We start from the raw sequence: 16,872 nt of genomic DNA, 5'->3' as shown, positions 1-16,872 counted from the left end.
ATCACAAACAAACAATCACGGTCCAAACACACCAAGATAGTCGTGAAGAGGGAATGGTGCACTTCACAAAATAGATGGCATCATGAGGTAGGAAAAGTATGTGGATATATTGAAGCAACATCTCAGGACATGAGTCAGGAAGTTACAGCTTGGTCGCAAATGGGTCTTCCAAATGGACAATGACTCCAAGCATACTTCCAAAGTTATGGAAAAATGGCTTAAGGACAACAAAGTCAAGGTATTGGAGTGGCCATCAAAAAGCCCTGACTTCAATCCTATAGAAAATGTTTTGGGTAGAACTGAAAAAGCGTGTGCGAGCAAGGAGGCCTACAAACCTGACTCAGTTACACCAGCTCTGTCAGGAGGAATGGGCCAAAATTCACCCAACTTATTGTGGGAAGCTTGTGGAAGCCTACCCGAAACGTATGACCCAAGTTAAACAATTTAAAGGCAATGCTACCAAATACTAATTAAGTGTATGTAAACTTCTAACCGACTGGGAATGTGATGAAAGAAATACAAGCTTAAATAAATAATTCTCTCCACTATTATTCTGACATTTCACATTCTTAAAATAAAGTAGTGATCTTAACTGACCTAAAACAGGCACTTTTTACTAGGATTAAATGTCAGGAATTGTGAAAAACTGAGTTTAAATGTATTTGGCTAAGGTGTTTGTAAACTTCTGACTTCAACTGTATATCTGGCAACGGCACCATTTAATACACCCTGGTCTAAAGAGGCAGATAAATAATAAAAATGTGCTAGACCCTCTATTAAATAAAACATTTCTTGAGGAAGGATCAAAGCAAAAATATGATCAATGACTCATTTGAGAGAATACATCCTCCCGAGTTTTGACATCAAAGTCCTCTTCTGGCTGTGCCTGGTTGAGATTATAACAGTTTGGCCCAGCATTGTCTGATTTTGGCCGGGGTAGGCCGTCATTGATAATAAGAATTTGTTCTTTAACTGACTTGCCTAGTTAAATAAAGGTTCTATTTGAAAAAACTTCCAATGTAGTGAGAGCGACTTGATCACATCCTGCCGGATTTCTGCGTGCTTGACCGCCAACAATTCAAATACACGAGAAAACATTCAAAATGAGTTAACCTTTCCTTTAAGAAGCTTCTTAAGTTTTTGCATAATACGTGTTTTGTGAGGTCTGCTCCAAAAGGGTACTTGCTATATTTCCATTATTTTGTATTATTAAAGTAATCGTACACCTTCATGACATTTGCATAGGATACAAGACATCAAAGCAATAACGAACAGATCAGAATCATCACAATAAATGGCAAAACCATTAATCAGTCCAATTGTATTGATGATTCCTTTAATATAATGTTCTTTCTGCATTAAGACACTAAGACCAGGATTCAATCTGATTGCTCATGTAGATATTGCCGCTTTTAAAGACAATGTTCCCGCTTTTGCAGAGATTGCACTCACAGTAAATGCTGCAGATGCCGGATCAATCAGGTATTACCTTTAAATGTCGACTCAAGCTAGCTATAACGCAGATCTAGTGCGGATCAGATCGAAATTCGGCCTAAAACATGAGGGTCTACCTGTATAAAGCAAGGAATAATGGACCAATATAAACAGACCACCCCTCAACTTCAATTTACTGCAATTGTACATAAGAGTCCAAATATTTAACAGGTCCGTGTCAATCTTAACAATCATTTTTTATTATTATTACTATGATTTTATACAGAATTAAAGTAGTACATATATGATCCTGGGGCTTACCATTATATAATACTAATACATACATGACCTTGGGACTTACCATTATCTAATACATACATGATCCTGTGGTTTACCATTATCTAATACATTGTGTTGAATGATCCCATTTCTCAGAAATAAAGCATAATCTGATGGTGAAACACAAGCAATATTGAAATATTTCAGAATTTAGGTAACATACTGAAAATCGAATTGCAGTTTCTATTTAAGTGTCTAAGCCTAATGCTAGTAAAAGTTTCTCAACACAGTCATCAATTATCAGAACTTAAAATGTATTCCCTTACTTCACAAACAGAAGTATACAAACTGACAGAGAAGGTTATTTAAGCAATAAGGCATGAGAACCATTGGATTATTGTGAATAAACCACTGCTAAGGTTGGCTTGCTAATCAAACTCATAGCCAAACGCTATGCCACACCAACGGACAATATGTTTCTTCTCTGCAATGAGGCTGGATCTGAGTACCTCCTTGACGATTTCTAGAACGCAAACGCATTCTAACCGTTCTGATTTGTCCCAGAAACTGATGGGTTGGGCCAGAGCCAGAACACTTGGGTAAAGCAGCGTTTTGATACTCTGATTGGTTAGAGATGATCCAATCAGTGATGATATTGTTTTGTACAACACCCCTCATGTTGACGGCTCTACAAACAACTTCAACTATGGCAATAAATGTTGATTTGATTTCTATTGCAACATTGTTGCACAGATTGGAGAGGCAGACAGCAAGGCTTATACAAACCCCCGCTTGTGAAAATCAAATGAAAGGCTAGAAGTAATAGGAAATGTTTTTTAGTGGAGATAAGTTTATGAATTGCCTGGCTGGGCTGTGGGACAGTGGATGCACAGTGATAATTAAAATGTTTAATAATTCAAATTAATAATCGTGAATAACGCATATCAACCAATCAGCATCCAATATCCAAATTACCCATTTTATAACATACACTTTCATTGGCATCAGCGCTAGGGTTAAACATTTTACAAATGTTCCACCCAGAGAATAAATTAATTTTCTTCCGGACAACCCGGTATTTCCCACCAAAACCGGAAGGGTCATTCAAAAGAATTATAATGCATATAAATAGGCCTGTGTCTGGATTTGATTAGAGCTTTGATCGAAAATTCAAGCCTGATGCTACCTGAGGCTGATGAGCCATACATGAAATACATTTTATGAGCCCTACAATAAAGACATTTAATGAGCCCAAGCCCAAAAGAGCCCAAATGATTGTGGCGTTATCCAATACATGATCTATATATGATCTAGGCTACTGCACATTACACACAACAGAACAGAACAATATAAAAGCCCATAGGTGTAGCTAGCTACATGCTCACTTGGGTAAATACAAGAAACTAGCTCCAGTAGGCTAATGTTTTTGAGTGTGAACTGTATTAATGTACTGCAGTGGTGGAAAAAGTACCCAATTGTCATACTTGAGAAAAAGTAAAGATACCTTAATGGAAAATGACTCAAGTGAAAGTCACCCAGTAAAATTCTACTTGATTAAAAGAGTCTAGGAGTATTTGGTTTTAAAACACTTAAGTATCAAAAATAAATGCACTTAACCCTTGTGTGGTTTTTGGATCTGAGGGACCCATTTTCATGTTGACTAACAGAAAAAATTATACAATTAATACTTTTTTCAACTTGAGACTCATTGGCCTTGACTCATTTTCTGTGAAGAACATGTAATATAACACATTTTCATTGAGTGCACACTGTGCACCTTCCTACACGTTTTTATTACATATGTGGTGTTCGGGTCCACTGGACCCAAGGGTAATAAAAGTGTGGAAAAGTGTGTGTATAGCTGAAAACAAGTCAAAATGAAACAAAAAGGTTTGCTGTGTGTCTTCACTCTGTCTTCCTCCTCCCTGGGCCTTCTGTTTCAACATAGCACCAATAACCTGTCTGTCTCCTGCTTTTCTCACACTCTTTACCCTTTGTAGTGTGTGAAACTACACAATATCTTGCGCGAACCTGCACAATGTTATTTCGATACTTTATTTCGATACATTGTAAAAAATTCAGTATTTTCCCACACTCTACCCCAGCCAGGTGCAAAATGTGTGGCTCCTTACCACAATCAATCAATTTGGCAAAAATAATCTCTGCTCAGAGGGCCTTAGAAAGAGAGAGAAGCTAGTGTGGAAGGAGCATCTTCCACTTTGGAAGATGAAGAATTTTCCCAAATATGAGGATCAGGAGGATAAGATTGACCCTTAGCCAGCCCCAGGACCAGCCCATCAGCAACCAGCTCATCAGCAGCCTGCACGAGGAGAAATATGGATGTCCAAAAATTGTGAAATTGAATAGTCTTCTGGCCCATGGAATGAGCCACCCGGCATGGCTGCCAATGTGATAAGAAGGATACCAGGGCCAACGCTGATGGTGGTTACTCATGTGCAGGACATAAAGTCTAATTTTGAACTGTTCATCCCAGACACCATCCAGAAAATCATTCTGGACTGCACTAATTTGGAGGGAAGGCGTGTTTTTGGAGAGAGATGGAAGGAGATTGACCAAACTCATTTAAATGCATACTTTGGGATTCTTATCCTTGCTGGTGTGTTCAGATCCAATGGGGAATCCACAGATTCCCTGTGGGATGCAGAAACTGGCAGAGAACCTTTCAGTGCAATAATGTCTCTGGAAAACTTCCACATTATTTCCAGGATTATCTGCATCGATAACCGAGACACCAGACCCGCTCGGCGGCAGAGAGACAAGCTAGCTGCAATCAGGTCAGTGTGGGACAAGTCGGTGGAACAGCCTCCCCTGTTTTACAACCCTGGGCTCGGAACTTGCAAGTGTATACGGGGAAGCCAGATGAAGGAGCCCCTGAGAAAAACCAAGGGATGCGGGTTGTCCTCGACAAGACACAGGGACTCGATGGCCACAACATCACATGAAATAACTTTTACTTCACACAACCCGGGGCAGGACCTCCTCAAGAGGAAGCTGATGATGGTAGGAACAGTATAAAAAAAACAAGTCAAAGTTCCCACTTCAGCTGTTGAATACACGGAACAGGCCTATCAATTCCTCTAAGTTTGTGTTCACGACCAGCACGTCCTTAGTGTCCCACGTGCCAAAGAAAGGCAAAAAATGTGGTCCTCATGAGTACGCTGCGTAAGGATGGGAGAATCTCTGGCCAGGAACATTAACAGAAATCATAAGGGATTTCAATGCTACAAAAGGAGGGGAGGACAACTTATACAAGCTGGTGACTGGCTACAGCTGCAAAAGAAGAACCCTACGCTGGCCACTTGTCATATTCTTCAACATCTTGGACATCTCGCCCTACAACGCGTTTGTCATCTGGATGGCGTTGAACCCAGATTTTAACAGAGGGAAGCTCCGGTGGAGACGGCTCTTTCTCGAGAAGCTGGTCAAGGCATTGGTAAGACCACAAATCCAGAGGAGGCAACATATCCCAAGGACCCCAGCTTCTGCAGCCATCGTGAGGAGGATTCAGGAGGAGGATGCTGGTGCCCAATCCGCCCAATCCACAGAACCAACAACTCCAATACCGGAAGTAAGTGTGAGTGATGTTGCATTTGTGTGTGTCTGACTCTCCTACCTTGGCCTGCTGTAACTATATATATGTGAGTGAGTGAGTGAGTGAGTGAGTGAGTGAGTGAGTGAGTGAGTGAGTGAGTGAGTGAGTGAGTGAGTGAGTGAGTGAGTGAGTGAGTGAGTGAGTGAGTGAGTGAGTGAGTAAGATGTTAGTAATATTCCTGAACTAAGTGTTTTCATCACTCTAGATTGCAGCCTGTAGCAACAAGAAGAAGCGTTGCGATGTGTGTGGACCCAAGAAGGACAGGAAGACACAGTACACATGCATCATGTGTAAGAAATACATTTTCAACACACACAGTAAAACTCTGTCTCTCATGTGATGTGTAGACCGTCCATAATTTGTGTTCAATGGGGCTCATTTATAATTTCCATAAAATACTGATTGTAAAATTTGTCCTTTCAATTTGTTCAGTTCAAAGCAATAAACATCAATAGTGATGAAAACCTTGTTTCATTTATATTTGTTCAAGATAAACATGATTTATTCCACCAATATCTTGATTATAATTGATTGTTGTTTACAAAAATCACATTTTATAAAAAAATTCAAAAATATCAGATGTAAATGGTAAAAAAAATTAACCACGTATAATATCTATATTGCTTGTAATTGATATGAGTCAACATCAAAGTATTAGGTATTTTTACGTAAATTGTTATGGCTGTATTGTTTTAAAAACCCAATAATGTTGTGGGTTCATCAGACCTGCGAACATTGGGTGAATAACAAAAACATAAACTCCACACAAGGGTAAAGTGAAGAGATATACTGAAACTGAAGAGCTATAGCTAGGTAATGACTTCCTTTTCCACGTGGAAAAAAAAGGTGGACCGAGATCTGCTACGTCAGCTAGCTAGCTTGGATTTTCTACAAGGAATCTGCCTCCCGAAAAAAGATTCTTCCAGGTGGGTGCTTATTTATGAAACCCTCTTAGGCCTCACTCCGCCCTATCTGAGATACCTACTGCAGCCCTCATCCTCCACATACAACACCCGTTCTCCCAGTCACATTCTGTTAAAGGTCCCTCAAGCACACATATCCCTGCATCGCTCCTCTTTTCAATTCGCTGCAACTAGCGACTGGAACGAGCTGCATAAAACACTCAAACTGGACAGTTTTATCAACATCTCTTCATTCAAAGACTCAATGATGGACACTCTTACTGACAGTTGTGGCTGCTTCACCTGATGTATTGTTATCTCTACCTTCTTGCCATTTCTGCTGTTGTCTTTGCCCAATAATGTTTGTACCATGTTTTGTGCTGCTGCCATGACATGTTGTTGTCAGGTTGTGTTACTACTATGCTGTGTTGTCATGTGTTGCTGCCATTCTATGTTGTTGTCTTAGGTCTCTCTTTATGTAGTGTTGTGGTGTCTCTCTTCTCGTAATGTGTGTTTTGTCCTATATTTTTATTTTATTTTTTATTTTTAATCCCAGCACCCGTCCCCGCAGGAGGCCTTTTGCCTTTTGGTCGGCCATCATTGTAAATAAGACTTTGTTCTTAACTGACTTGCCTAGTTAAATAATATAAAATTAAAATAAAAAGTGTCAAAATAAAAGTAAAAGGATGAATCATTTCAAATTCCTAATATTAAGCAAACCAGATTGCACTGAATGTCTTGTTTTATTTGGGGGGGGGGGGATAGCCAGGGGCACACTCCAACACTGAGTCCGCCAGATTAGAAGCAGTAGGGATGACCAGGGATGTTCTCTTGATAAGTGTATGAATTGGGTCATTTTCTGTCCTGTTAAGCATAAAAAATATAAATGAGTACTTTTGGGTGTCAGGGAAATTGTATGTAGTGAAGTAAAAGTAACATTTGTCAAAAATATAAATAGTAAAGTAAAGTACAGATACTCCAAAAAACGACTTAAGAACTAACTTAAGTACTTTACACCACTGCTGTACTGCATTGTATTATACTGTGTTAAATAGACTGGAATTACGCACATTGTTCAAACCATGATATCAAATCAAATCAAATGTATTTATATAGCCCTTCTTACATCAGCTGATATCTCAAAGTGCTGTACAGAAACCCAGCCTAAAACCCCAAACAGCAAGCAATGCAGGTGTAGATGCACGGTGGCTAGGAAAAACTCCCTAGAAAGGCCAAAACCTAGGAAGAAACCTAGAGAGGAACCAGGCTATGAGGGGTGGCCAGTCCTCTTCTGGCTGTGCCAGGTGGAGATTATAACAGAACATGGCCAAGATTTTCAAAAGTTCATAAATGACCAGCATGGTCAAATAATAATAATCACAGTTGTCGAGGGTGCAACACGTCAGCACCCGATAAAGCAGGGAGAGAACATTTGATTCTGGTGCTGCACATGCAGCCTACAAAGTTACAAGTATAGGCTAGTGGATCTGATTTTAATTTTGAAATATAGGACTAGAATTAGATGCAGAAGGATTTCACTTCTCTTCATGACGATTGAATGGTTATGGATCTAAATAAGTAACTGCTATAGCCTACCGCCATCGCATGTTCGCCCTTTTTTCAAACTACCCATGAGTTATATTGGCTGCTGTTTTTAACATTCAGCAAACAAGAGCTTGCGTCCCTCTTCGAATAGTCTATTGGTATAAGAAATGAAGAAAAAAATATGTGCAGCAAGCTATTCTAGTCTAGCTTTTCCTGCATTTGACTTCAAGAGCTAAAGAGTGGTTTTAAGGATAGAGGCCAGCGGAGCACAGGTGTGTGGGTATTGCGGAAGAGACAGAGGCTATACGTTTATTATGCATAACCCATAATTAATTAGCTAAATATAAGGCTAATACTGCATTGAATTTATTACCTGTCAGAGGTAGGCTAGGAAATCTATTTAAAGGGGTATATATCAATGTAGAACAGGATTATCTATTTTGGATGCAATTTGAATGGAATTGTTAGAGTAAGACTGTGAGAGAGCGCTTGCGTGTGTACTGATTTAAAGCAATGATAGAGTGACAGGTTGTTTTAAAACTCTGCAGGTGCAATTCAAAAAATATATAATCTTTACAATTAAAAAATAAGGTGTCCCCTAAAGCCAGATGGAGATGGGTAAATTAGATGCGGAATCGGTCTTATATATTACTCTAGCATAGACTATGCTGCAGCAAATGTAGGCCTACCTGTCACAAGACAAAAAGTTACCATGAGGAGATGATAGGTCTACATGCATTGGGAACTGCACTCCATACTAAGATGGGTTGTCTGTTCTCACCCTGAGTGTTGATAATTCATCATGCTGAGGCCGTAGAGAAGCCAGATTTAGACATCACATATCATTTAACAAGGGGCGTAACTTTCACTGTGGACGGGGGGACATGTCATCCCCCACATTCTGAAATGGCATTATTGTCCTCCCCAGTTTTATCATTGGAATGTGATACAAAACGAGACAACGGTGTGCTTTAGGACCATGTGGATGTCCCCGAGCGGTCGGGTAGGCTGTTTGGAGTGTTTATCAGACTGGATTAAAAAAAAAAGAATTTCTAAAACCAAAGTTGCGACACTGAATTTAACAGTTCCATTTCACACCACGCTGTTCATATGAATAATTTATTATAATTTACCGGTTTCTCACAGTTATTCATCCTGGGAAAAGGGAGTGGTTTTGGGATGTAAATCTCGGTAACTGGGCTCCCGCCATTCAACCCTAATCAGAGCATCATGGCATGAGAGACGGGTTGAAACCTTATCTTCAACGTTTGTGAACTGGACCTCCACTTAAGATGGCAATCAAACTGGATCCGGTTTTGACGGGGATTCCCCTGAGGGAAAGAGGCTAGCGCGAGGGATGACCGGGTAAAATTAACATATTTGGACCGCAGCCCTGGTATCACTTTGGCTCAAGAGCCCAACTCCTTTCAACAATGTCATGAGACTCGTTCAGTCACATGGGAACACTTCATTGAGTTTAATGTTGACTTGCACTGTTGTGCAAATGACTACTATCCTCACTGGGAGACATGTGCAGGTCAAAACACAGATGTCATTGTAATAAAGAAGGGGGTGCTTCCCCTCTAGAACTCTGTGGAACCATTTCATGTGTCTGAAGGTACAAATCCGCCTTCCTGGCGGGCCGGAGAGCAAATCAAGTGCACTATAGGCCTACCGCTGGCCAATCGGATTGCTCCGATTTCTCTGCAGTAATGTAGCAGGCATTAAAAAAAAGCTACAGCAAAGTTGATACTGTGAGATTTCCAAACTTTTAAAACCATGACTAGAGAGAGACTGTCAATGAATACTGTAAGGAGCTGCTGTTTTTATGAGCCAGTTCATGTTACGGAGGCGGAGGCTCAACACCTTTCTTTGGCGCTCCCTATTTTGATTTCTAGACAAACAAGCCTTTATCTGATCGTCCCTGTTTTCATTTTGCTCCGCTTTTTGGGTTGGTTCCTCTTTACGTTTGCTGTGTATTTTCTTTGGTTTTTGCTTCTTCTTGGGCTAATTTAGTGGGCGCTCATTGTGGGTGTATTTTAGGTCACAGTAGTCAACTTTCTGTGGACACCCTCATGTCCACAGTGTCTTTCCAAACCCCTCCAAAAACCTCACTTGTTTTGTTTGGTTGTTGTCAGTGACTGTAACTTCCCCTTTCTGTTTCAGCGACCATTTTTTATTTTCTTGCTGGGGAATTTAACACTTGCACTACAACCAATACTGGAGCTCTAATGAATGAGTAGGGAAGTGTATCGATAAGCTTGTTTTGTTATTATTAGCGGCTTTGGTCTCTTTTTAATATCAAGGAATATTTCACTTTCTCTGTTCATAGAAAAGGGAGAGCGGAGGGACGTTGAGAGGCGGACCCTCAGTCTGCAGCTCTCCCTCCACTGAGACTGACCATCAGATGCAGGCACCATCAGCCCAGTAAAATAAAAAGATGTATTACCTGGTGTGATCATGTTGCCTACCTCAAATATTGAAATATCATTTTTTTAAATGGTCTGAACAACAATTAATTGGCAAGGCAATTCAAGCAAAGACAATATGCAGTGATAATGTATTGGCCCTATAGCCTACTACACAAACCTTACTGCGACAGTACTGTTTTTAATAGGTTGATGTTGCATAGGCTTACATTTTTTAAGTTATGTTGAAAATAATCCAAGCAGTAGATCTCTGCTTGCATTTTGACAAAGTGATCTTGACTCAAAAGGTTGGTGACCACTGGTGTACAATAATTACTGACAAATTCCCTCAAACCTTTTTCACAATTAAAGGGGAAGTAGGCCGATATTGTCTAACTTTGATAGCGTAAGATTAGGTATCCTATAGTCTAAAACATTTCAAGCAATAATAAACAAGGATGTTTAAACCTCCGCTGTTGAAAATCAAATGATAGGCTAGAAGTAAAGGGAAATAATGTGTAGATGCTTTTTTTTACTGTGATATAAAGTTTATGAATTGCCTGGCTAAGCTGTGGGACAGCGGATGCACAATGATAATTAAAATGGAATTGGCATTTGTTGTGTATTATTGTGAATAACTAACTCTTATCAACCAATCAGCATCCAGTATCCAAATTACCCGTTTTATAACACAATTTCATTGGCATCATGGCATGAGAGACAGGTTGAAATCCTTATCTTCATTTGGTAGGGATAAAACAAGAGAATATCAGAAGTCAAATGAATCTAGTATGCTGCATGGCATGTAGGGAGTACACTCAAAACAAATAACTATGGGTGTTCTGTTTGTATTTAATCTGTTTGTATTTAATCTATTGATCCCCAAAAATACATCCTCTGTCCACTTGAGGTGATGACACCTTGTATTGCTTTGGCTCATGGGCCCAACTCCATTGAACAATGTCATGAGACTCTTTCAGTCACATGGAAAGACTTCCTTTAGTTTAATATTGACTTGCACTGTTGCGCTGATGGCTACTAGGTCAAAACTTGGAGGAATGTTTGGTCCATTCTATTTCATGGAAGATCAAAGCTGTGTGTGTGGTGTGCATGAAACTGTCCAAACAGTCTTTGAGAGGCAAGTTAACGTTGTGTGTAACAGATATATTCACTCAAACCTTTTTGACAGAAAAAAGGGAAGCATGCAGATATTGGAGAGCATAAGATTCTCTGTTAAATATTTCAAGCAATATAAACTTAATTTGTATAAAAATAGGTGCCTTTAGACATTTTTTTATATTTATATACATTAATGGAAAACTTTCACAAGAGGGAAATAGTTGCCAAATTTCCATGTCTTCTCTTGTTTGATGAATTGCGTGGTTGTTGATCTCTTACCGGAAGGTAAAACCAATCCTACAGAGAGAGAGAGAGAGAGAGAGTGAGAGATGTTACTCAGAGTAAAATTAATTGAGTTTAAATAAAAACATTATGGTTAACTGAACGTTGCAACACATTATCTTTTCCATTCAAAAAATGTAAACATGTACAGTACTTTAATTACATTTTACTCAGTAGAAATACAATTACTGAAAAATACTCAAAAGTACAAGTTCTCGGAAAATCTACTAAATTACAGCAACAAGGGTAGTTGTAATTAGTTACTTTACACCTCTGGTTATGGGCTATCATGTGACATTACCTAGATTTTAACCTTTTATTATAAGCAGTGTGTAGAAAAGAGAATTACAACAAAAAGGAAATTAAATGTCTGAGGTTGATGCTGGACCAATTGACGCAAAGAAAAGGGACAGTTGGTTGACAAAGCTTTAAATAAAAGTTAGAATCCAGGTCATGTGACATCATTGTCCTAAACACAGGTCCCTAGTCATAGTATTACACTGTTTCTCTCCGATCTCAATAGGGGTCCAGTCAATCCAAAATATGGGGCCACAATCCCAGATACCCTTCTTGAGTAATTGAGACACATAAATACCATTTGAAATGAAAGACTCAAAACAAAACCAAGGGTTCAAGATTGTATTTCCACATTTTTTTTCACATTTGTGTTTTTTCATCAGAAATAATTGCTTATGTGAAATCCATGTGTGTGTAAAACATAACTGTTCTCATTTTTTTTTATTAATAGATTTTAGATTGTTTAGCTGGAATGGAATGTTCGTATCCTGTGTATTTGACTGTGATAGTGGTAGTCTGCCCTATCTATCTTAAGATCATTGCACTTACTGTAGTCACTCTGGATAACAGCATATGCTAAATGACTAAAATCGAGAGGTTCTATCTGCGTTTGTGTCCAAATTTAGCTATTGACATTGCCTTGTTCTGTTTAATGTTCTCTATTTATATAATACTCTAAATACCCCAATTCATGTTGTTAAGTTCAAAATAAACATTTCTAGCACCATTCAAACCAATATGGGTTCAGAACTTTAAAGCCAATTATCTCAGAATCATCTTTTTGCAGATGGAACCGTATAGTCCCAAAATCTCAAAATGTAAAATGTAAATGTTTTACATACAGATCTCATTTTTCTGTATTGAATATTTGTTTTACACCCTTTTTATTAAGTATCATTTGTGGATTTATCAACATTTTTATATTTTGTTACATTTGACTGTGGCGGATAGCATTTAGCAAAAAACATTATTATTTGTCTCTCTGAAATGAAACCATCAAACAATAAAACCTAATTTACCAATATTTATGAAAATTGATATATAGCGTTTTGGAATGAAACTCTTCAGATCTTCTCTAATGACATCCATAAAACATTTTGCATTTCACTCTCACTGAAGAAGTGTGAAGGAAGGGTAGTGGCTCTTACCAGCTCTCTCACTCCTTGGCTTTACAATATTGTAGCTCAACGTCCTCGATGCTGCTGCATGCTCTGTGGAACATATTACACGGGTTAGGTTTCAGTGCAGACTAGTCAATGGCATTGTGAGGGTGAGGTATCATATTCATTATGTAAATATAGGCTACCTAAGTTGCAACAGACCATTTCTGCAGTTTTACCCTAATCAATTATCTGGAACAATACATTTATTGATCTGGACATAGGGATGGACACCAGGTTCACTAGGATAACACTGAACATACCAATAAATGCTGCTGTCTAACATTTCTATAGTCTATAATGTAGGTTTCCAGATAACTTTAGAGGAAATTATAAGTTGCAAATGATCTTGAGCCAAAACAATGAGTTCATCACCTGACAATTTCTGTAGCTGTAGCACACCAATGCCATAATGTTTGTGTTGAGGTTGTTGTTGCCTAGCAATAGTGCCGCGTTGATTAGTGTAAATAGTCTTCAAAGGACTCCACTGTTCATTACGTTTTCTGTTTTTACCACCATGACATTTAAGGATATAATTAAATAAATGTACCTCTGGTTTTCAATTATGCTGGTACTGTGGAGAAGGGCTTGGAGTCTCTGGAAGAAGAAAAATGTAATTCGATTTTCATTTAGGAATTAGAGAGGGAAGGGTTAGCATGGTTTTCCCCCACTGTTAGAGGTAGATGTAAACTACCACTGAACAAAAATATAAACGCAACATGTAAAGTGTTGGTCCCATGTTTCATGAGCTGAAATAAAAGATCCCAGAAATGTTCCATTCGCACATAAAGCTTATTTCTCTCACATTTTGTGCACAAATTTGTTTATATCCCTGTTATTGAGCATTTCTCCTTTGGCAAGATAGGTGATAGGTGTGGCATATCAGGAATATGATTCTGCACCTTGTGCTGGGGACAAAAAAAGACCACTCTAAATTGTGCAGTTTTGTCAAACAACACAATGCCACAGATGACTCACGTTTTGAGGGAGTGTGCAATTGGCAAGCTGACTGCAGGAATGTCCGCCAGAGCTGTTGCCAGATCATTTAATGTTAATTTTTCTACCATAAGCCGCCTCCAACGCTGTTTTAGAGAATTTGGCAGTACGTACAACCAGCCTCACAATTGCAGACCACGTGTATGGTGAAGTGTGGGCAATTAGTTTGCTGATGTCAACATTGTGAACAGAGAGCCCCATGGTGGCAGCGGGGTTATGGTATGAGCAGGCATAAGGTACGGACAACAAACACAATTGTATGTTATCAATGGCAGGGAATTCTTTGAAGACAGTGCAAAACGTGTCAATTACCACGTCATTTTGAAATACCAAAAGAATACCATCTGACACAGCATTACAGAATGAACTGTTACTGAAATCGATTCAGGCTGTTTTTAGTGTTTCATCAAATTTGCATTAAGCACTAACCCAGCAAAGATGTCCAGATTAACACAATGCGGTCTAAAATATTGGCCTCAAGCAGGCTGCCCACATTCGCCGATGTGCCTTTCCTCATCGACTCCACATTGGCCCCCAAGGCATTGCCCCAGTGTGTCTCAGTGTGGGCAGCCCATATCTTGTGAGGGCAGCCCTCACTTTGCTTGAAATAATCTCATCTTTTCCCAGCAAACAATGCCCACATTGGCACAATGTGGGCCCAATGAGGGTTAAAACATTAGACCCATGTAAACTGCCCATATTGTGCCAATGCACCTTTGCTCATCGGTTTCACATTGGCACCAAGGTAGTTGGCTCCAAGGGCAGCCCTCACTTGCCTGAAAATAAGCCCACCCTTACGAAGCAGGACGTGCAGGTCCTGGGCTGGTGTGGTTACACGTGGTCTGCGGTTGTGAGGTCGGTTGGATGTACTGCCAATGACGTTTGGTTTATGGTATGGGTAGGCATAAACTATGGACCATGAACACAAATGCATTTTATCGATGCCAGTTTGTATGCACAAAGATACAGTGATGAGATCCTGAGGCTCATTGTCTTGCCATTCATCCCCGACAACACCTCATGTTTTTGCATGATAATGCACGGCCCCATGTTGCAAAGGTCTGTACACAATTCCTGGAAGATGAAAATGTCCCAGTCCATGGCCTGCATACTCACCAGACATGTCACCCATTGAGCATGTTTGGGATGCTCTGGATTGACGTGTACGACAGAGTGTTCCAGTTCCCGCCAATATCCAACAATTTCGCACAGCTATTGAAGAGGAGTGGGACAACATTCCACAGGCCACACACAATCAGCTTTATGCGAAGGATATGTGTCGCGCTGCATGATGACAATGGTGGTCACACCAGATACTGACTGGTTTTCTTATCTACGCCCTTACTTTTTTTTTTAATATCTGTGACCAACAAATGCATATCTGTATTCCCATCATGTGAAATCCATATATTAGGGCCTAATGAATTGATTTCAATTGACTGATTTCCTTATATGAACTGTAACTCAGTAAAACCTTTTAAATTGTTGCATGTTGCGTTTATATTTTTGTTCAGTATAGTTATCTCACAGCTTGTTGGCACAGTGGGTGACAGCTTAGGTGGGCACTACCATTGCTTGTTCAGTGGGTGATCCATCTTACCTTCTTCTCACTGAGACAGAATAGGGTTATGATCAGGATTGGTCCGCCACACACTGCTGCAATGATAAAGGCTGTCTGGTAGGAGATGCTTGAATCGGAATGACCAGTTTTCCCATGCCGGAATTCCTTCACTGAGCCTTCACTGGACCTTTCTGAAATAGGAGCATCGTCCACATCTGTCCTCTCTGACACGATATCTGAGGGAGAATGAGGAAGAACATGAGCCATTGTTTGGAGACTGAATCTTTATTCAAAGCTCAAGGGCAATTATTTGATGGTACAAAGTGCAGTGGGGAATCATGAGTGCCTTCTAAACTAAAATGGTGTCATTTATATATCATCTTTACAATGCTTTTAATGATCTTCTGATTTCATCTCTTCAGTTTGTGTTGGAAAGAGAAGGGTTAGTACTGAAGAGAAAAAAATATCCAATCACAATTTTCTTTGGTGGTCTCTGCGTAGAAACAATATAGCTAGCTCAGCCAGACATTGGCTTGACCTTCAGAAGCTGGACAGAAGGCCTTTGCCTTCTAAACCCAGAGGTGCAACATCGCGAGCGAAACCAACCAAAGGCCGGGGTTTGGGCTTTGATAAGTCAATGATAGATGTGAAAAATGATGCTTAGTTGCACATTTTATCAATCTAAAGGCACAACCTAGATTCGAGTCAATGTCTTAAGTAGTTTGAAACATGTTATTACTCCAACCTCATGAAAGCGAAAAACTGACACGTTTTCATTTTCATGCAAAACAACTTCATATCGAAGGAGTGCCTTTGCACATGGCAGTTTGGTGAGAGACGACCTTAGTAGAAGTGTTTCTAGTACGCATGAGCTTTGCTAGCCAACATCACCATAACACTGTCTAGAAGTGTGATTGGAGATACTATTGTAGAAGCAGTTTTAGCTTCATACTGTACTGTCTTTGACTCAACTGTATTAGAGGAGAATCTTGGAGTGACAGTGGAGTGAACCAATCACATTTTGACTTGCAATGGGTGGGACAGTTTAAAAAAAGGGACGTGTCTAGGCCTTCTTAAAGGCTTAGACAGGTCACTACTGAGAGCGCAAGAGAAAATAATCTGTGGCGCAAGCAGCAGTTTTCTCATGCTAATACTAGTAACGTTAGTTAGCTTGTGTTGTAGTAGAGCGACAATGGCGACAGCAGCTGCAGCAGTTGTTATCAACTTCAAGGTGGATGTCACTCATTTGTTAGCAACACCCTTTTCAAGATTAACT

At 39.6% G+C, this 16,872-nt stretch overlaps 1 protein-coding gene across 4 annotated transcripts in view; it reads right to left on the bottom strand.

The window, feature by feature from the left end:
- Positions 1-1,672: 1,672 nt before the first annotated feature.
- LOC106565101 (uncharacterized) overlaps positions 1,673-16,872 on the bottom strand; it is a 59,036-nt gene continuing 43,836 nt past the window's right edge. For 3 of the 4 annotated variants that reach the window (XM_014131825.2, XM_045691512.1, XM_045691510.1), the window contains 4 exons: positions 15,636-15,832; positions 13,590-13,636; positions 13,028-13,090; positions 1,673-11,597 (listed from right to left, as the gene is read on the bottom strand). In XM_014131825.2, the coding sequence (XP_013987300.1) occupies positions 13,036-13,090; positions 13,590-13,636; positions 15,636-15,832 (299 nt within the window). In that variant the 3' untranslated portion in view covers positions 1,673-11,597; positions 13,028-13,035. The remainder of the gene's footprint in view (positions 11,598-13,027; positions 13,091-13,589; positions 13,637-15,635; positions 15,833-16,872) is intronic. The other variant, XM_045691511.1, reaches the window with a different exon arrangement.

The sequence above is a fragment of the Salmo salar genome, chromosome ssa12, assembly GCF_905237065.1.
Source record: "Salmo salar chromosome ssa12, Ssal_v3.1, whole genome shotgun sequence".
Classification (NCBI taxonomy): domain Eukaryota; kingdom Metazoa; phylum Chordata; class Actinopteri; order Salmoniformes; family Salmonidae; genus Salmo; species Salmo salar.
Note: the sequence above shows the minus strand (reverse complement) of the source record. Positions and strands in the feature narration are given on the sequence as shown.